At 43.2% G+C, this 22,420-nt stretch overlaps 1 protein-coding gene across 1 annotated transcript in view; it reads right to left on the minus strand.

The window, feature by feature from the left end:
* Nucleotides 1-22,420, minus strand: part of C5H4orf50 (chromosome 5 C4orf50 homolog) — an 84,896-nt gene that overhangs the window by 4,131 nt on the left and 58,345 nt on the right. Inside the window, exon 17 of the mRNA XM_034770967.1 lies at nucleotides 3,230-3,360. Within this exon, the coding sequence (XP_034626858.1) occupies nucleotides 3,230-3,360 (131 nt within the window). The remainder of the gene's footprint in view (nucleotides 1-3,229; nucleotides 3,361-22,420) is intronic.

The raw sequence follows: 22,420 nt of genomic DNA on the forward strand, positions 1-22,420 counted from the left end.
TAAGGTTTTGGGCAGTCAGGGTATAGGTAGGAGGTAGGGTCCTGGGGGACAGTTAGGGGGGGGGGTCTTAGGAAGGGGCAGTTAGGGGATAAGGAACAGGGAGGCTTAGGTAGGGGCTGGGGTTCTGGAGGGCAGTTAGGAGCAGGGGTCCCAGGAGGGGGCAGTCAGGAGACAAGGAGTGGGGGGGGTGTCGGGAGTTCTGGGGGGGGGCTGTCAGGTGGCAGGGGTGGGGAGAGGGATCGGAGCTGTCAGGGGGCAGGGAGCAGAGGGGTTTAGATGGGTCGGGAGTTCTGGAGGGGCTGTCAGGGGGTGGGGAGTGGTTGGATGGGGCATGGGAGTCCCAGGGGTCTGTCTGGGGGTGGGGGTGTGGATAAGGGTTGGGGCAATCAGGGTACAGGTAGGGGGTAGAGTCCTAGGGGGCCAGTTAGGATGGGGGGAGGGTCTCAGGAGGGGGCAGTCAGGGGACAAGAGGCAGGGAGGCTTAGGTAGGGGTGGAGTCCTGGGGGGCAGTTAGGGGAAGGGGTCCCAGGAGGGGGCAGTCAGGGGACAAGGAGCGGGGGGAGGGTTGGGGCTTCTGAGGGGGGGAGTGGGAGGGGCAGGGGCGGGGCTAGGGCAGGATGGGGCGGGGCTAGGGCAGGACAGGGGCGGGGCTCCTCCTGTCCTCTTTTTTGATTGCTGGATTATGGTAACCCTACTGCTGGTGCAAATTCAAAAGTTCCTAGTTTGTGTTAACAGAGTCCTGTTTGAAAGAGGATTGCATTAAGGAGAACTAGGTACCTTTTAGTTCACTCCAGCAGTGTACACAAAGGTCAGTTAGAGCGCAACAATTTGCTGCACTCTGCAATTCACACCTCTATAGTCTGCACTGCAGTGTAGACGTAGCCTAAGTAAAGACCACAAGCCATGTTCTGCCACACTTATGCATCACAAGCAGTAATTGATTTCAGTGGGACTATTCGAAGAGTAAGGGACTATTCAGCAAAAGACGACGCTGAGAAAGGGCTTCAGGGTTTGGAGCATTGTTTTGCACTTGCCACAGAGTTCCCACAGGAGTACCACAGTGCAAAGACTTTACACAAAAAATCTTCTTGTTTTTTTTTCAAAATTTCCAAAGTCTAGTACATACACAAGAGTAAATTGGGAAATGTAAATAGCATTCCAAAACTACTGCCCTAAAGTTATGACACATGTAAGGTACAATTTAAGGCAGTTTCAAGTAAAGCCCACATATATAAAAATATATACCTATGTCTGCCATAAGCCTGCATAAGCCTGTACTTTGGAGACTGCACCTGCTCCTGGTGAAATCAAGAGGAGTTTTACCATTGTCTTTAATAAGACATGATCAAGTCCTTGGTTAGGAGATTGCAATCACATCCCTTTAAAAATTCATCAGTGAGCTCAGCCTATATATACACATGAATTCAGGTGCAGGCATGAATAAAAGAAATGTGTGATAACTTATTACTCTCACAGAGACTACAGTAAGGGAGATGGGAAGGCAGGGAAAGCATCTCTTTAAAAATTGATTAAGCATATAATTGATGTAGGAGAATTATTAATATTATACCATTTTATCTACAGCAAATAGAAACAAAATATACCATAACAGCCACAGGTCTTAAATGCATTAATCATTGGTACAAATGGGATGATATATATTACACAATCACAAATTGATAATGGAATAGGCTTTCCAAAAGTCACTTCAAAGGGGAGTTGTTCATAGCTTTTTAAAGAAAAAAGATACAAATTTATACCTATTAGAATAATTGGATAATAGTTAATTGAGTTTATTCTTGCCAGGTTACAGTTCAACATCTTTTTTTCCCCAAATGATGGCAAATATAATGAAATTATATTCACCCCTTATTCTGGACATGTAACTCACATTAATGTTACATGTTCTTATTGAGGTAGCATGTTATATTGCAGAGCATCATATGTTATTGACAACCAATGTCTTGTATATCCATGTATAACTATGGCAAATGAAATATTTTTCTTATTGCATTAGCATATTTTATATTTCTGATTAGAGCCATTTGCACCCTAGAATTATGAAGGGGGAAACTACTTACTAACTTCCTTCTCCTGAAATGAGTTAGAGAGAGAGAGAGGCAAAATGTATCACAACAAGTGGCAATTCAGCATCCAGAGAAAAACAAAGAACTGGAGTGTGGAGACTGAAGTACCCTGTTCCCCTGAGAAGTACCTGCCTTCCAGGTCTGGAGAAGCCTGCACTGTATTGCTGACCTGCTCTGCAGATATATAAAGAATTTCTATCTTCAGGGCTATCAATCTGGCACCTTGTACAAAAATTAAAAATAAAAATAAAGTAGAATCAATTTCCCTCATTATTATGGGCCAGATTATGATACCTTTACTCATGTTGAGTAGTCCTTCACTTCTCAACTAGCCCTATTCAAAGGATGACCCAGTGGTTAGGGCAGTAACCTAGGACTTAGGAGACCCAGGTTCAATTCCCTCATCTACTACAGATTTCCTATGTGATTAAGACAAGTCACTTAGAGTACCTCTGTACCCATCTCTAAAATGGGGATAATAGCACTGCACCACCTCACAGGGGTGTTATGAGGGTAAATACATTAAAGAGTGTGAGTAATGGGGGCTATAAAAATACCTACAATAGACAGATATTGAAATATTCAGCAAACCTAATGTAAGTGTAGCAGAATCAAGCTCCATTAATGTATCTGCAAAGTGCAGACAATGAGCTTTTCACAAGCATTGCAGAAGACACAAAACGAAGAATTTGAAACCTAAACTTCTGCAATTAATAATGACCCCTCACTATTTCTAGGTTCATTAAATGGGAATTTTAAGTTTAGTTAGACCCTTGAAAAAGAAATACTCTTAAATGTCATTTTAAAATGTTATGATATTTAAGCAATATCAAGACTAATACTGGAGAGCATATTATTTCTACTTGTTTTTTTTCTAAATTAAACTCAGTAGCTTTTGTGTTGATAATCTTTGAACAAGAGTGTAAGATCTGCCTTTGTAATAAAAAATGACTTGATGGATTTTATTGAGTGTTTACAAATCAATGTGCTGTACTAGATAGCATCCAAATATTAACACTGAGTATTTGAAACAAAAAAATTAAGCATGCGAAAAAAACTACTCAGGAATATTAAAGAAATGTTTCCTATTTATCACGGCATAAAGCATTTTATGTAGTGTTTTACTTTGTATTTAAACATACCCTGTATCCTGTAATGAAAGTTCCATTGCTACATCCTAATTCATCTACTACAGGTCTCTCCCAGCCAATCATCATGCTGCTTTTTCCCACTGCTTTAATAATATAGACCGAACCAACTGGAGCAGGAGGTCCTAGAGAGAAAACATAAAAGTAATGCAGCAAGAAGTTTCTGTCCAACAGCTTTTTAAACCACTGAGATAGCATGGTCCTAACAGTGGTAAGCTACCTTTTTCTCTCCAACAACAACCAGGAACAGGGTATCACGTGCACACCTTCAATAGTATAAATTCTAGAGGGTATATGGACACTGACATTCTATGTCTGTCCCTCCTTTTATTCCAAAAATAACATCCTTAACAACAAAGTTCAAATGGGCTTGCAGACCTGGACAAAATAAAAGGGAGGTGACCCAGTTGCTCTCAATGGGGCATTATAAATACAATGGAACTGACCAAATCTAAAATGTTGTTATGAACAAATGTTGTATGCAGTGTTGGTCCCAGGATATTAGCCAGACAAGGTGGGTGAGGTAATATCTGTTATTGGACCAACTTCTGTTGGTGAGAGAAACAAGCTTTTGAGCTTACACAGAGCTCTTCTTCAGGTCTGGGAAACATACTCAATGTCACAGCTAATTAACAGATGAAATAGATTGTTTAGTATAAATAGTTAACACATATTTCAAGGGACCATTAAAGGTGCAGTGGCCAGGTAACAGCCCTCCAATCACAGGGAGGAAAGAAACGGGAGGCGGGGAGGGCGGAGGCAGCTGGGGCAACTGTTATGAACAAGTGAAATTTCATTGTCAGATAATGACAGACGCAGCACTTCCTGGCAACCACTCTAAGTCTGGAATTTCAGAAAGCTCTTGACACCACACCAATATGGTTAAAATTGTGATAGGCCAAATTGTGGCCTCCTCATAGACTAGTCAATGCCACTGTCCTGCACTGTTAAACACCTTTCACAATGCTGTTCCATTCCTGTATCATCAACCTTATTGAAAAACATGCAATTGAGTGGAACGGAGCAGTTGGTACTTTGAACCCATTCTTACTTTCCTTGTGCACAGAAAACACCCACTAATATTAAGCAGGAGCTGGTCCTTTGCTGCTTTTCACTTGCTTAGAGAGGGAAGGGAGTTAATCTTTATAGCCCCAATTCAGCAAAGCATTTCAAGCAAACGCTTAACTTTAAGCAAGTGAGTAATTTCATCCCTTGTCAGAAAAGCTCTCAAGTTGCATTGTAAACTTAAGCACATGCTTAAGAGTTTTGATGAACTGGGACCTATGTTTTTATTATCAAAATTTGCTTAATTTTTTTATAATTAATTATTAGTAGTAATATCACTATAACTTCCCTTCTTATTTCTCTTAACTTCCCTTCTTATTTCTCTATCTCAGGTAATCAGAAAAGCTTTGTTACTCATCTTTGTTCCTAATTATATCCAGTAACTAGCTTTTCACATTGAAAGCTACATAGTCTGTAATCATTTTGATCAAACTGTTGAGTCATGCATGCTCCATTTGATTGCTTCAATGAAGAATGGTTAAAGGAGACTCCTATGTAACAGTCAAGCAGTAGAAATATCAAGGAGAAAAACAAGAATATATTGTAGAAAATAAAGCAAACCTGATAATGTCTGAGAAAGAGAGCTGACAAACCCTCAGTGCATTAATTTATCAGAGAAGGCTGACCCTGCAATCACAATAATGAATGACAGAACTCCTCTGTGCTTACATAGGAGCAAAAGCAGGACTTAAAAATGTAGTAACCCTCAAAGGCCTAATTTAATACAGATAGAGAAGGACAGATGAGATAATATGAAACCCTAAAGCTGGAAGCCCATATCTGAACTCTGAGGAGCTGAAAGAGAGGGTACTCTGAGCCTGGTTTTACCTTTGACTCTGAAATTCACTTCCCCATTAGTGTGAAATTGAATCTGAGTCAATGATCTTCAGGGTTAGTTTTAAGGCCTATCTAATCACTCAGGCCTCGATCCTTGGCATCTGTTCTGGCTGCTTTGCCCTGAAACAGCACAAAGCAGCTGGAGAGCTCTCCAAAAGAGGTAGCTGAGGAGTCCCATGACACAGAGGAATCCTAAGTGATATGAAGTAGCCTGTGGCAAATGGAGGTCAGCTAGCACAGAGAAGCAGGCCCAATCAGAACCATAGAGACTAGTTCTTCTATCCCCCATTTACTGTTGTCTCCCCCCCCACCCCACCCTTCATCTATCGTTGTCTATGAGTTGTCTAGCAAACTGCAAGGCCCCGGAGGCCAGGAACTTATCTTTTCACAAGGTTCACACCTCCCAAATACATAAGAGTTTGGTTGTGAGCTGGAATTAACCCCATGGCTGTACTTTATCCTTTTTAAATTTAAGAAGGGGTGGGGGACAAAAAACTGGCCATTAAACTAGTGCCTGCAATTCTGAATGAAGAAGATTTTGGGGCATCATTTTGGGTGCCTAAAAACATGCATTGACCATAAATAGCAGGCACCAGATTCAGTGTTCTGGTTGTGGCCATTTTGAAAATTTGGTCAAAGATGCCAACAGTTAATAAGACCTACCTTTGTTGGCTGCCAGACGGAACCAGGCATATATTCTATGTGTACAAGTGGAATGCTGTTTATTTGTGAAAGTAAATTTAGTATAAGAAGTGCTTCAGGAAACACATGAGTATTTGTCTAAAACGTATCGTGCCAATTTCCAGGCAAGAAATTTAAAAAAATGTCTATTTGGTGTCCCCAGATACCTCTAGGATACACCAGCTGAATACTTAAAGGATGCAACTGCCTGGGAAAGCATAAATCAAGCTTCAAGGAAATTATTCCTAAAACTGCAGCATCAGTCGCCTGAATGCTGTCACCATCAATCTACCCAAAGCATGACCTTGGGACTTCCATAGATGTTGGCCTATCGATTTTGCTCAGCTCCTTAGGCTGGCTGCACTACTGTGTATTGATGTCTTTATTACATTTCACCTTTCTCGGTTTTCATATTTTGTGGTATAAATTAAATAGAAAGAGTCTGTACATTTGTGTGAATTATGACTCCAGGGCAGTGACAACAGTATTCACGTCCAGGACCAACTATGGGATCATGCTTTTTATTGCATGTTCCGTTTGCACAAACAATTGGAGTTCGTTCCCTTTTGTAATATGTGAAGAATGGTCTGGATCCTCAGGTGCAACCAGTAAGTGCTGACCACAGCTAAGAGAGAAAAATGCAAAGGAGCCATTCACAATTCCCTGATCCTAGGGCAATTTTGGGTACGTCTACACAGCACTGTGTGCCAGTGCTGCCACCTACCCTGCCTGTAGGACAACACACCAGGAACACACTCTCTGTTGAGCTTGTGCTCCAGTGGGTTCCTTCCCCAGTGACTGCTTCTGGAACACCTGTCAGAGAGTTTCCACAGTCCAGACAGTATTTATTATGTAGATGAGAATTCCCGGTCAGTTAGAATGCCATCCTCCAGCTTCCAGCTTTCCATATAACTGAACCTAAATCCTGCAGAGAGGCTTTTGCAGGGAAAGTTGGTAATGACACTGCAGAAGTGATGTTCCTATATTCCTCGCCTCCCCTGTCCGCATCTGCTGGTTACTCCTGAGGATATTCTGTGCCAAAAAAAAAAAAAAAATTTCACCAAAAAAAAATAAATAAAGATACTGTACACAATATTTCAAAATTCTGCAAATTTTATTGTCAAATAAATGTGGAGGGTCCAGCATGGCACAGGACAGCATAGGCCACTGGCTGCACAGAGGTGGGAGATCATTGTGCAGCTCCTCCCGGGACATGGACTCAGCGGTTAGACTGCACCCAACCCTGACACAGTGTGAGGACTGGGCTTGCCCCAGAAACACCCCACAGCCCTGCCCCTCTGTGCCAGATGCATCAGGTGTGGGCAGGCAGGCTCAACACGGAAGAATCTAAGTGTGGAGGGGCTTAGTGTGGGAGAATCCAGGTGTGGGTTGAAAGGGGTTATGTGTGGGGCAATCTGGGTGCAGGTCTCTCGGTGGGGAATCCAGGTGCAGGGGGGTCTGGATGCATAGTGGCTTGTTGGGGGGTTCTGGGTGCAACGGTAATGGGAGTCTGCAGGGGTGTGCAGGTGGTTGGGGCTCAGTGGCAGGGGGGTTTGGGTGTGGGTAGGATAGAGCTTGGCAAGGGGGTATGGGTGTGGGGGGCTCAGTGGGGGTCCAGATGCAGCTGGTAGGGGCTCAGTGGAGTGGAGATCCGTGTGCAGGTGGCTTGTCTCAGTGATCCAGGTGCAGGGGGAGTGGCACCCATCGGCGGGGTTCTGAGTGCAGGGGGGTGAGTCTCGGCAGGAGAGTCTAGGTAACAGGGGGTCTGGATGTACAGGGATCCCTCCCCCTGCAGCTGTGGAGTGATGGTTACAGGAAGTAAGGGGGAGAGTTTGCAGAGCTTCCTTAAGCTGGGGGAGAAATCTGGGGGTGGGTCTGACTCACCAGATGCTGTGCAAGGGAAGAGGAAGTCCCATCTTCCCCAGCCCAGCTGGGACTAGCTGCTGAGCCCAGCGCAGGGTAGGAGCCACCAGCTGGGTCTTCCCCAGTCCCTCCTCCTGCCCCACAGTGATTTACCTCTCTACCAGCTGTCCTGGGCCCTCAAAACATACTGCTGGGGAGGGTTGCATGACCGCTCTTGTGGCTTCCCTTTGCTTCCTTGTCAGTCATTTTTCTGCGGGGAAGCAAATAAATCTGTGGGGGGCATAAATTCTGTGCATGTGCAGTGGCGTAGAATTCCCCCAGGAATAACTGGTTCACAGAGGCATTGGGAATAACTTGGCCCTCACAAATAATCAAGAGTGATGGAGCTGAAACAAGATTTGAGAGAAAAATTTCCTTAGGTCTTTACTGTGGAGCATCTTTTGCTGACAATTCAGGATTCACACATGTTAAGGATGGAAAGAAACTCCTAGATCTGCTGCTCCATTGCAAGGCATGGGGCAGATCCTAAAAGCAACCCCAATAACTGATTTTGAAATCTATATTTTAAACCACATGGTGCTCTTAAGAATATCCTGGTGATCTGTATGTGCAAGGGCTTGGTTGCAGCATGTGGGGAGCTTAGAGGGGTTGACTTAAACATAGACTTAATTTTGATATTTGTGGCACAGATGATGTAAACAGTATGCAGAGATACTGTGTTTTCATTCTTCCAGCTGACCTCTGTGTCATAGGGATAGCTCAGTGGTTTGAGCACTGGCCTGCTAAAACCAGGGTTGTGAGTTCAATCCTTGAGGGGGCCACGTAGGGATCTGGGGCAAAAATCAGTACTTGGTCCTGCTAGTGAAGGCAGGGGGCTGGACTCGATGACCTTTCAGGGTCCCTTCCAGCCCTATGAGATAGGTATGTCCCTTCCAACCCTAATCTTCTATGATTCTATCTCCATTTAAAAAAAAAAAAAAAAAAAACCATCTGGCAGATCTAGACAGATTCAGGTCCTTTCCCTTTTGGTGTTTGTGGGATGAACACAACCTTCATGCCCGTAAAACAAGATGAATGAGTGCAAACTTGAAGACTTCTTTCCTCTGCATAGGAATAACCCATAGAAGGAGTGATATGTCACTGAAACAGTACAGGGCAGTGAGTTCTCTAGTCCTTTGTGCTATTGGAGACACTGGTTCTCTCAAAGAAAATGGCAAGGAAGTAGAAGAAATTTAATAATGATGCTACTTCCTTATCTAACCCATTAAGAGCTTAGATTGTAAGGTGATGGGTGCTATAGAAAACCCTTAGACAGATCAAACTGTCATACACCATTGTAAAAAGCAAAAGCCTGTCTGGACGAAATCTCCAAAGAGCACACAAACAGGCCCAAGCGCTCTTGGAAAGGAAAGAAAATTAGGAGATTTACAATAATCTTATTTAAACACAAAGTGCCATCCCATCTGCAACAGGGATCAAATAAGAGTTTACTATGAATTGAATAATCAAATATTAATTCTGTTTGCTTTCTGTCGCAGTTAAAGCTACCTTTAGAGAAATTAAAAAAAAAAAAAAAAAGAACTCCGTAGCTGTCCAAAAGTAATATGCTGGTAATGAACATCAGCTCTCTTTCTTTCTTTCAAAAATGGGAAGAGTTATCTTGCTGAATTTTAATAAAATATTCCAGATTATTAATAAAAAATGTGTGTTCTTTACATGCGTTTTTCATTATACAGCTATATGGCTAGGAAATCAAACACAGTGAATGAGAATCCCCTGCCTAGACAACATCTGTTCTTTTCTTTTGACCATCTTTTTTTCAAAGCGTTCTTCCATAGCTAGGGCCAGTTGAGTCCTTGCACATAAGCCTCCCATTGCTATGTCCATACTGCATAATCTGTTCCATTTAGCTAAAGAATAGTTTTTTTAGCTCATGTCTGGGTATTGCAGAGGGACAAAGAATTTGATGATTCGGGGACAGAGGGGTGGGGGGGGGGGGGGGGGGGGGGAGTAGAGGAAGCTAAACAGTGAGGTGCAAAAAAATCTCAGGAGAATATAGAGAGGCTACAAACAAACATTTAAAACCCCCTTTGTTCTAACATTTATGCAATATTTGCTTTTTAAAATGTTCAAATAATCTATCTATAAGGGAAGCCAAAACAGAATATTTCTGGCCATTAAAAGGGGCACATTGGTCCTTATCCAAAACCAAACTGATAGCATTATCCCAAAACACTAACCAAGGGAATAGAGACTATATTATAGAGTGCAATACATTAATATCTGAAATAACTGTCATTTGATGTCTCAGTGTAAAATTTTCTGACCAGTGAAAATGACGGTATGAGAGCAGCTCAGGCATGTTTCACCAAAGCATCTGCCACTACAGTTCGTGTCATAAATACAACTACCACAATACATGTAAGAGCCTCACTGCAAAACACACATTCCCTGGATGAGCAGGGGATTCACTGGAAAATTAAACAATGTTACAGTTTAAAGAGCACTTACAATGCATTATCGATAGGGTGGATGGAATGGAACCCTGGATCACTAACTCTTTGCCTCACCAGCCCCCCACATTCACACATTCTTCCTTCTAATCACTCTGCCTTCCGGGACTCCTTTATCTTCCTCCACCAAGCACCCCTCAGACTCTGAGTTGGATCATTCCTCTCAGTTTGTCTCCCCTTATCGGGTCCAAAAACATCTCTGAATTTCTCACTTCTGTGATGGGCCTCCTCATACTGCCAGGCCTAAACCTCTAGAATCTCTCTCTCTCTAATGTATCCTCAATTATGTTCCCTACCACTGGAATTCCTACCTAGATTTTCTTCATTCGCCACAGATTTCTTATGTGCAATCTAGACTGTGGCGGGTTGCACTCACCTCTGAGAGTGCCCCCTGCGGTCTGGGAATGGTACTGCCATTCTCTTCAGCTCACAGCACCCCGTACAGTTGTCAGCCTATCTACAAGGCTCTTCTGTGGCTCAGCCCTCTGGCTGGATCACACAGTTCAACCCCCTTCCGGGGTACAACTAACTCAAACAGAATAAGTTCCTGACCCTTCAAAGAATTAAATCAGCAGGGTTCCTCCTGCACTCCTGCAGCCATTGTGGTCAGCAATAGGCCCTAACCTTGACCTTTGGCTGTGACCTAGGGGCTCTTCACTCCATGGGCCCCAGCCAGGCATTGCCTTGCTAGGAGCAGACAGCTCCTTTTATTTTGGCCTGCAGTGCTTTGATTGGCTATTGCTGAGCCCCAGCCTTTCTAGTTGCTGGAGGACCAGATGTCACTGGTTCCCAAAATGGCTCCTCCCAAGATGCTTCTCTAGGCAAGCCTAAAGGTCTAATAATACTTGCTGCTCTTTTCCTCTGAGAAAGCTGGGGCAGGGTATAGCAAAGCAGTGGGGCCTCCAGCAGCGGGTCATGAAGGCCTGGTATGCCCTGTCACATAGATTATAACATTGTTCTTTGTAGGCAACACCCAAACAGTCTTATGTGGGACTCAGGCCAGAACTCCATCCAAGCAGGAGCCCAAGGAGCACTGAGAAAGTGATTCTCACAGCTTCTGAACAGGGTGTGGGATACATTTTGTACCATTGCACTTTGGGGAAATGGAAGATAAGCTCTGCAGGGAGCCATATTTCCATTTTCACTGCAATGGAAACTTACTGATTGCAAATAGAATGGGATCTGTGGACTTTCCTGCTGGATGCCTGGGACATTGCTCTATCTGGCAAGAGGCCTCAATGGAGGTAGGTAAGGAGTAGATAAAAAATGGGTTTTCAGGAAGGGTTTGGGTTAAAGGCTCACTCCTCCATTCCCTCAGCTCCAGGATTTGTGGATTCATTTGGATAATTTATTCTTATTATTCATTTTATGTTGGGCACTGAACTCAAGTACACAGCATTTAGAGCTTGATGCTACACAGAGAGGATGCAGATATTGCAAGTATAAATGCAAAGTAAAATGAATGGCACAGGGCAACCAATTCCATTAATGAGAGCACCACCGAGTCAGCCCTGTCTGTTCACAGGAGCACTTAGCCAGGGCCAGCTTTAGGAAGTGCGGGGCCTGATTCGAATACCCGGTGGCAGTCCAGGTCTTCGGCAGCACTTCGGCGGTGGGTCCTTCACTCGCTCCGGGTCTTCCGCGGCACTAAAGGACCCGCCACCAAAATGCAGCCGAAGACCCAGAGCGAGTGAAGGACCCGCCACCAAAGTACCGCCGAAGACCCAGACCGCCACCGGCTGAGTAAAAATTAAAAAGGCGCCTAAGTTAGGCGCTCTTCTTTAGGGCGCGGGGCCTGATTCGGGGGAATCAGCCTAAAGCCGGCCCTGCACTTAGCTCTTTATCATGAGCAGGACTGTAGTTAAGCCCTTGTCTGCCTATAGCGAAAGGAGGACAGGAGACACTGATATGGATTTAATCAGGCCGCAACTTTAATATTAGAGGTCTGGGACTACCTGGCAGATAAAAGTGTACAGTGCAGGCAACTCCATGTTCATTCAAATAACTACCTACAACTTCCACCAGCCCCCTTTCATTTTCCATCCAGATCCACCAGCCAACCCATGGCTTGGACCTTACCATCCCCCCAACCCCCCCCATCATAGAAGGGTTAAGGTGGGCTAAAAGAAAGGGGGGTGGCTCCCTGCTGTACCATTCATAGGTGCCCCACCTACCCCCATCACACACACATTCATTTCATTCCTTTAACCAGCACCTCCTTTACCAGGCCATTTATCTAGTCACTGGATGCCTTCCCTATGGAGTACCTGCACTGGACATTGGCCCTGCCCTTACAAAATAAGTTGTGACATACAACCTAACCACCCTTTTTTCCTCACCATAATAGGTCCTCACTGACACCCGCTGTGGAGAAGGTGAAAAAACCTCACTCCACAAAGCCGATATGGTGGTGAGGGAAAAATTCCTTCCCAGTCACCTTACAACTGAGCGACTAGTGCAATGCCCACAACAAGTCCTAACCCAACTTGATATTCGCACCTCGGGCTGAGGGAGGATGGGTGCTGCCTTGTCTGCTGCATGGAGAAAGGACTTCCAATGCCAGGGCTTGCATCTTTTAAAGCCTTCCTGCCTTCACATTCCCGGGGGGGAGTCAGCACCGCAAAGCTGAGCATCACCCACTTTTTTGTAGCAGTTTCTGATCTTTCTCTCTCCCTTCCTCCCCCGCACAAAGCACTGCTACCCCCCTCCCTCCCACAGTGCGGCCAATCCCCTTAGACATGCCAATTCTCTCTCCAAGCCTTTTTTAACTTGCCTTCTTGAGAGGAAGTGGGTGTACAGAGGGTTTAAGATTTACTATACTTAGCATATAACCTCATGTAAATTCCTTTGTGGCCTCCACTTGCACTTACGCTGGAGTAAAACTACCTTGCACAAGGCCTTAGTAGTCAATGACAACTGTTTGAGAAAGATCGAAGCTAAACAAAACTCCAGATACAAGAAACAGCTGTACTAATTTTCCTATTTTATGCTGAATCAACACATTTGGAAGCAGTACTTGCTCTCACTGATCAGTGCAGGTGGAGTTGTCTCCTGACACAGCAATTTAGCAGCACCAGCAGCAAAGCTATTTTAATTAAGAGCAATTCCACGGGTGAGTTTCCAGGTGATCTGAGGCTGATCAGCCACTCTTCCTTATGGCAAATTATTAAAAAAAAACAACCAGCATACGATTTACTTAGAGCTATAAAGTACTCATCTCCAATACCTGCATTTCAGATGTACATGATTAAACAGAAATCAAACTGAGCTATTCTTAAGGCCCAGAGAAACCAGCCATCTGAACAAAACTGGGAAAGAGAAAATGACTCAGAACACCTGGTGAAAAGAAAGAGCCAAAATGATCAAAAACATACAGGACTGAATGCTAGACAGGAATGACTCACTGTCTATTTTTTTTTACAAACTAAGCCCCTGCAGTTTCCTTGGCTGGTCTCCATCTGGTCATGTTGCAGCATCATTTTTGCAGCAGTGTAACACATGATGTTTCCAATTCAAAGTGTTTTTTAGACTCAACAATGTTACCCATCCTGCTTTTCATCCTTAAGGAAGTGAGCCTTTCCTCTCCAGCCACCAACCAGAAGGACTGCAATTCTCACCCACTCCCTCCTGCTTCTACATACACATGGACTCTTTAGAAGTTTAAGGGAATAGATACCAGTGATGCTCAATTCGCTGAAACTATGCTGATAACACAACTGTCCAACTGTGAATATTTTTCAGGCTAAAGCACTGCTGTCCATTGCAAGCACTTATCTACCTTATGACATTATCTGCTATAGAAATTCTGTAAGATGGGGCTGGTAACATGCTAGAATTGTTTGCTCATAATGGGAAATAGATTTCAGTCTTCATTGCCCCACTGGTATGTCACAGTGGAGTTATTCTGATGTCTCTCCTCTGATCAATAAGCAATCAAATAACCCCAGCGCACCTGACAGAAAAGATAAGAATAGAAAAGACTGCTGAAAATATGAGTTCCTGCCCTCAGATTAGTTCTACAAGAAACACAGCATTAGCCAATGACCATATGCATCCCAAGTATTAAGATAACAGTTTCCCCTCAGATAAAAAAAAGGAGGTTCCATAAAGATATTGATCTATCAGCCATAATCCCAAATCCCAAATAGAAGTCTCCAGATTAAAAATTAGGTATAGAAATAAAGTAAAATTTTCATAGGTGCCCAAGTCACTTAGGACCTAAACCACATTTTCACAAGTGGCTTAGAAACTAATTGAAAGGCAATAGTACATTGGTGCCTATGTCACTTTTGAAAATAGAATTTAGGCATTTTGGAAAATTTCACCATAGGCCACTTGTTGATCTATGCAAGGTACTAGCACCTCCAAGTGTATCCTGTGAAGGGAAAACAGGACTCAGTATGTATGTTTTATATAAACATGCACAGAATTATGGAATGGGATCTCCTTGACTGAAAAGTGAAAGCTGTTTTCTCAGACTCCAACAGAAAAATGTCTACGTGGTCCAATGTAATCTAATATTTTGCATTTAGAATTCAGTAATTTCATTGCAACAGAACACAATTTTCTGTGTAACAGCTTTGCAAATTATTTCTCACAAGACTTCATATCTTTGCTGTCCATACCAGAATTGTAGAGTCAAATAAAAAACAACGAAGGCAGAGAGAGAATTTATGAGATATATGTCAGACAAAACACATATTTTCAACTAGGATTTGAAAGGAGATGGAAAATCTGAGCAGTGGAAGGATACAGGATAGCTGCTTCAGATAACAAGAGCTTCAGGGGAGAAGGTTCTGATACCAATGGACACAAGCTTATGTGGCCAGCACTTGGGAAATAAGAGAGAGGTGGGAAGGAGTTAAAAGAGACAGAAGACCTGTAGGATGGCCAGGCGTGAGTCTATGGAGGATTTTAAAATCAAAGAGGGCATTTTAGAACTGAAATGAATGAGGCTTCAGGTGAAATTTTCTGAGGTTGCACTGAAAGTCTAAGTTGTCTGAGTTCACTCTTAATGTGATAATGCTTCTTTGCATGTCTGAGAAGGGCAAAGGGGGGGTGTTTTGCATCTGTTAGAAAGCCAGTCCCACCAAAGGCCATAGAAAAGGGGATTCATATACTAAACAAATCTAAATGTCATAGTATTTACATTATTTATGTTTTAATTTTTCAGATGCATCCTTCTGCTGGTTATTTAATTCATATCTGTATATAATGTTGGGGTCAGAAAGAAACTTCCCCAGTGTGCAGATTATTCCACTGTAGAGTTTTTTGAACCATTCTGTGAAGCATCTGGCAGTAGCTACTGCAGTGACGGGATATTAGGCTAGATGAGCCATGGTCTGAGCCAGAATGGTAATTCCTATGTTCCTATAGGGCAGTGTTGCCCAAACTTGGGACACCGCTTGTGTAGGGAAAGTCCCTGGCGGGCCGGGCCGGTTTGTTTACCTGCCACGTCCACAGGTTCGGCCAATCGCAGCTCCCAGTGGCCGTGGTTCGCTTCTCCAGGCCAATGGGGGCTGCAGGAAATGGCGCGGGCCGAGGGACGTACTGACCACCGCTTCCAGCAGCTCCCATTGGCTTGGAGGAGTGAACCACAGCCAGTGGGAGCCGCGATCGGCCAGACCTGCGGATGTGGCAGGTAAACAAACCGGCCTGGCCCGCCAGGGGCTTTCCCTAAACAAGCGACGTCCCAAGTTTGGGAAACACTGCTATAGTGGACACATGGAAAGCATGACATGGATATCTCTCCTCCCAATCCTGAAGAAATCTCTGTTTTAAGAAGTGGCCCCCAATATGAAAACCATTAATCTAACAGACTATTCTTTTATTCTAATCTATTTTATGTTTTTAAAAATATTTCTACTCCAGTAAAATGTCTCATATTTTACAGAAGCAATGACCACCTGCCTAAATGGAAGAATATGGACCCAAAACAGAGCAAAAACTAACCTGCACCCAATGTCTTTTCCTGCCACCCACCTGAGACAACTAAATGCAAGTCTGCACCTGGGGGAAAAGAGTCTTTTGTTCCAAAAATTAAGAAATCTGCTTGGAGAATTTGAGCAACTCATAAGTGAGAGATGAAAAAGTGCAACATCTGTATTAAATGTACTAATGCACACCCCATATGGATGGAATAGCTAAATTGCCCTCTGGGTTGAAAGAAATTGAACAGATTGCTTAGAAATATGTAAACCCCATTTTCCTTAGTGCAAGGAAGCAAACGCCATCCAGATGGAGAATATAAAAAGTATCAACTGGCACATTTTACTCACATTTTCTCTACTGATCACTCAGTTTACAAGGGGGTTCAACTGTGGCCAGGTCCCCCATGCAGAGAGAATGGTAAAGAGCACCATTTGTCATTCACTCATTCAAAGCATAGCACATTTAAAGGCTTCCCAAATAAGGGATTGATATTACCTGAGAGGAAAAAAAAAAGTCTTTCTCAATATGTCATCATCATGGCAACTATTAAAGGGACTTAAGCCTCACTGCAGATGGAGCACTAGCTAGGTCCTTAAGGTGGCCTAGCTGGATAGTCAGGTTAAGTCCATCACTGACCATCTTATCGTGCCAATGAAACTTTTGGCAACCATATGCTCACTGGCTGTGTAGCAGCATTTCTTGGTAAATATGCTTCAGAATTCATTGGTCTCCCATCCTAATATGTCCATACCAAAAAAGCCACCAAAACTGAACCAGTGCTGAGGGAGGTAGTTGCTGGGTTTGGCTTTGAATCTCCTCATTCTTGATCGTGTCCTGCCACTACTACTGAGCAGCTGAGGAAGATGACGAGAATCAAAAGCATCATTCTGGTGCTCTTCAGCCTTCCTCAGTTCCCAGGTTTCACTGCCATACAACAGAGTCGGTATAGCCATGGTTCTATAGATCTGCAGTTTCATAGCAAGCTTAATGTCACAACATCCCCACAGAGGTTGCCGAAGGGCCCCAAACATAGCAACAGTTGCTGCTACATGAGTGTTCACATCTTTCAAGTATCCTCCAGCACAGCCTATGACACTGCCCAAGTATTTGACAATTGCCACCTGTTTGTTGTCCCACCCAGACAAGTTAACACTGAGCTGGTTGTAATCTGGAGCTAGAGACTGCTTAAGGGTAATGACCAGGGACTTCGTTTTGTCTGGATTAATAACAAGACCATAACTGCTGCTTCTTGCCTGACTAGATTGGCCATCAGCAGCAGCGATTCACCAAACTGAGCCAACAAGACAATGTCATTGGTTCTCCAAGCAAAGCGGTGGTCAACTGAAGGCCATCCAATATATGCATTTGTTTAAAAACTACAGTCCTTACAGCTTCCCATTAACTCCAACATTTGGTTGAGGGTTACATTTTCTTTGTAAATTGGAAGTCAATTCCAGAGTCTCTTCATGGTTCACAGTACAAGCCTTTTCAGCAGTGCTATTGCTTAATGAGTTTTTAAGAAAAACAAACCCTCAGTCTCAATGAGTCAAACCCTGGTGTCCTTGCTCAGGTGGCTTTACAATGTGTGACACTTCAATGTGAGCTTCCCATAATAAGGAGATCGAATGCTTGGCCCAATATGAATCCGTGACTGAGTTAAATCATTCAGGGGGAAGATTTTCAAAGGCAAAAGGGGCAGTTAGGCACCCAGCTTCCATGAAAAGTCAACGAGATCTGGGCACCTAGCTCCTCTGTAACATTTTTAATACTGTAAAATGATTTCTCTGTAATTGAAGCCTTAAGAGGCATTTTCTTATGTTTATTAATATTTATCTCTTGTATTACTGAGTCAGATAGATGTCTCCTGGCTATGTTTTTTTGTTTTGTTTTGGTTTTGTTTTTTGTTTTTTCTTGTAACATGGTTTTTTTTTAGCCTGGAAGCTTGATTCTACGCAGGTCCAGCCTTTTAGATGAGGACTGCTATACAAGAACAGCTGTGGCTCAGTGACAGAATTAGATAAAATGCATGCCATGTAACACAGCCCTTTACTTTTCATTACTCTTTGAGTTAAACTAGAGGCTAAATTGATACATAAGGACCACCGTTCTTCAAGGTGGTGGGTGCCCTCAAGTCTTCAGCTTCAATAATTCTAAAATATCAGGTATTCCACTGTTTCAGGAAAGGAAGACAAGCAAGAGTCAAGAAAGTGAAAATGAACAAAGCACCAATAACATTAATCATGGCTCTGGGGTCTATGTAAGAACGCTCAATCTAATAACAAAAGCGCTCAGTGGAACGGATACATGTAAATTGTGCATGAGCTATGATTACAATGGTGTCCTATTACCACAGTATCATGGGTAAGCCCAAAAGGCACGCTGCACATGGTTGCACAATATGCTCCTCCAAAAGCTCAGGAAATGAAGAGATTAAATGATAGAGAAGGGGAGAGTTTGGAGCATATTATGCATCTGGAACCCAATGTAAAGCACATTGATGGAAATGGGATTCTTTGCACTGATATCAAGAGGCACTGCCTCAGTCTCCTGGTTATTTTGTTCAGTTATGTGATTTTGTGAGGATTAGAAGGAACAAGCCCCTAAGTATCCAGGGTGTGTGAGGAGAGACAGAAAACAGAAGTATTATGACCTTGGTTTAACAGAGAACATAGAAATAGTCACAATCTGATATTCAGCATAGGATTCAAATCTAGTTCTCAATGTCCAATGTGTAAATTATATGGAGGAGATTATGTGACCTCTTTTCTGATTAGAGTTAGTTTGGGGAACAAAAATCTGAGTTTCTTTATATTCAAAAGGGTTGGTATCTACCGTCAACACAAATTACCACCTCATCATAATAATAGTACAATTACTTTATTTGCAAAGTGCCTCACTTCCAAGGCACTCGGAGTTGCACAAGCAATTTAAATATAGTCCTTTTAAAATAGAAAAGAAAGAGCTTCTCCCTCACTGGAGAATTTTGATATCTTTTTTGTTTACTGCCATTATCTGAGGTGGCCAATTCTTTTACTCATGGCGGAGCAATTTATGAAACCGAAGGCTGCGTTTTGTCAATGTTATTATTCTCTCCTCAGCACCCAGCTTGCCATTTTGGACAGTCATGCTCATCCTCTGCAGACACATATTCTTCTGGCGATTTGTACGAACAGGAAAGACTATTTTTATTCTGACTTCCCTCTCCCTGCATAGGCACCACCAAAGAAGTGTATAAACCAGCTTCATTCTCTTTTTAATAGCTGCTTATTCAATTAAGGAGTATGGGAATTAAGGGAATTAGGGGGAGGACACAAAGCAGGCCTATTGACCCCAATATGAAAAAAAAAAACATATGCTTAAACAGCCTCATAGAGAGAGGAGGGTACTTAACTACAGAAGGGAGGTTTAATTTTCCCATGTATTTAAATATGTCTCTTAATACACTGTTCTTCTGCCTTCTGCAGCAGAGATATTTAATATTATGTAAGAGGAAATATGTGCTCAGCTCTCAGATAAACAGTGAGTTTATCTTCTCCTTGCACAAGAGCTCATGAGTATTAGTGCAACTGTTAGACCTGACAGATGCCCATTGCCTGACCTGCATATGCACATAATCTCTGACTTCCTGGGCATGAAGAGAACCTCTTTCAGGTATGTATAGCTGAAGGCCTCTACATACATATATGAGATTTTCCTCTGTATTTCACATAACTGTAAGACATTTACCAAACACCACCTGAATACCTAACAACAAAACCAATACAGCTCATTAGTGTCAAAATAAAGGCAGAAACATACGGCTAACCTGAACCAAAAGAACAGGGGCAAACAACATTAGTCCTCAGGCAAACCTCACAAAAGGGACCAGTTCCCAAATAATAGAGAACGTAGGGATGAAAAGTTGGTAACAAATACAAACAACCAGAAAACAAGGGAAAGGGCCCCAAAATGCTATTGTTAGTTCTATGTACACAGGAAGGATGGTCCAGTGGTTAGGGCAAAGCTTTGGATTTGGGAAGCCTGACTTCAATTCCCTGCTCTGTCACAGACTTCTTGTGTTACCATGGGCAACTCACTTGGCCTCTTGAAGCCTCGGTTCCCCATCTGTAAAACAGATATAATAGCACTGCCCTACCTCACAAGGGTTTGGGACGGATAAATACATCAAAGATTGTGAGGCACTCAGGTACTATGGCAATGGAGGCCATATAATTACCTACCATAGATATATTTAGCATCCCCATGGGCACCCCATTTTACCTCCAGACATCGTATACTGTCCCCACAACCCTAGCACAAGTTCCAGCATCCATCAAGGATCCCCCACCCTTATGGGGATCACACCCAGGAGAGGAGGAGTGCAAGAGAATTGTAAAGATGGCAGAGATGTAGAGAACTCAGCCACACAGCAGCCCCTTATTCAACATTTCTTCCTGTACAGAAAATCATATAAGAGGAAAGAAAAATAGCAATAGCCGCTAGCAAAGCTCCAACCACAAAGAGCCAGACAGCACTGGTGTCATCCAGCTGCTGCCCCACCTCTAGCTTTTTGAAGCTTGCTCACCAGAAGGGACTGCCTGCAACCAGCTGTAAGTGCAGGTGGGGGCTACTCAGAGATGTAATCCTAAACCCAGAAATGGGAAAGCAGAGACACAGCACACAGCAGATGTTTAGGACAGTGGAGAGCAATAAAAGCTAGCAAAGTCCTGCCTTTCTTGTTGCTTTGCAGGTAGAATGGCTGGTTGGAAACATGAGAGAAAGAATTTCTTGTGGTTCTCAGGTTCTGAGAAGTGTTACAAAAAAGTGAGAATGTGCTTACAGGGCTTCCCACCTGAAGCAGCTTTTACCAGCCAGTCATGAATGTGTTGTGCTGCATCACATTGTGAGGCCTTGGCCTTTCAGATGCTCTTGCTATTGTCTAAATAAAATTAGTAAAAACCCAAGGAAGGTGGAGGCATGACAATCTCTGTATTGTAATATAATTTGCATGCAACAAGAGTAGGACTTTTGTCAATCCCTCCATCCATGTTTTCATACCATGCCCATCACTACTGTGTTTGGGCACCTATTCTGTTCTTGTGAGAACAGGAAGCTAAGAGTCCTTGTTTGCTTTTATCTGTTGATGTTAAGCAGGGAGTCACTTGTCCAAATTAGATGCATAGCCTACCACACAGGTGATATATCTAATCTGAGGTAATTGATTATGCTGATTAATTGCTCTAAGTAATGAGTAGAAGGGAACATTTAATATATTGAGATTTGGGGCCAGATTCATCCGTACACTGGCTGCTTCGAGCCATTCCTGTTTTAACTGACTGAGTAAACCAGGCTTACAGCTGATCTGCATCATCAGAGTGACACAAAGGTGCTGAAGCATAACGGTGAATCTGACCCATCATCTATCATATGATACTCTGGTTTGTCTCTGGATTGCTATAAATTGTTTACTCCAGAAGTTATAACTTTTTATCTCTTCAGCATTTGTTTCACGACCCTGAATGTAAGGAGTGAACACATTGTTTTGCTTGAATTATGGAGGTAGAGGGGTTAACAAAAGTCCTCTAGAGATTAACTATCTGAATTTGGATTTTCCCAGTAGCTTTTATCCTAGACAGCAAAGGTGCACAGTGTAAGGTATAAACACATGGTAAAAAAAAAATAATGTGAAGGATCCAGACATTCATTATTGAGAATGCTGATTCGTAGCTGCAAAGATACTCCTGTCTTGTAGAAGTAGACAGGCCTAAGAGAGAAATGTCTAGCTACGTCCCTTATTAGTTTGATTGGGTTTAAATGTAGGTCTTCTAAGGCTATGTCTACACTATGAGCTAAGTGTGTGATTCCCAGCTCACATACACATACTCACCCTAACTCTCATTGAGTTAAGGCTGGTCTTCACTAAGGGGAGATCGACGCTGCTGCAATCGATGCAGCAGAGATCCATTTAGCGGGTCTAGTGAAGACCTGCTAAATCGATGGCAGAGCGCTCTCCGGTTGACTCCGGTACCCCACCTCACCAAGAAGAGTAAGCGAAGTTGACTGGAGAGCATCTCCCATTGATGCAATGCAGTGAAGACACCCGGGTAAGTCGACCTAAGCTACGTCGACTTCAGCTACATTATTCACATAGCTGGAGTACCGTACCATAGGTCAACTTACCCCCATAGTGAAGACATATAATGTGAGTATAAATAGCAGTGTAGCTGTGGTAGCACAGGCAGCAGCAGCGGCAACATAGCTTAATAGTGCCGAGTATGTACCCACCGGCTTCAGGTGGGTTTGTATTTGGCATGGT

Source organism: Trachemys scripta, chromosome 5 (assembly GCF_013100865.1).
Source record: "Trachemys scripta elegans isolate TJP31775 chromosome 5, CAS_Tse_1.0, whole genome shotgun sequence".
In the NCBI taxonomy this organism is placed as follows: domain Eukaryota; kingdom Metazoa; phylum Chordata; order Testudines; family Emydidae; genus Trachemys; species Trachemys scripta.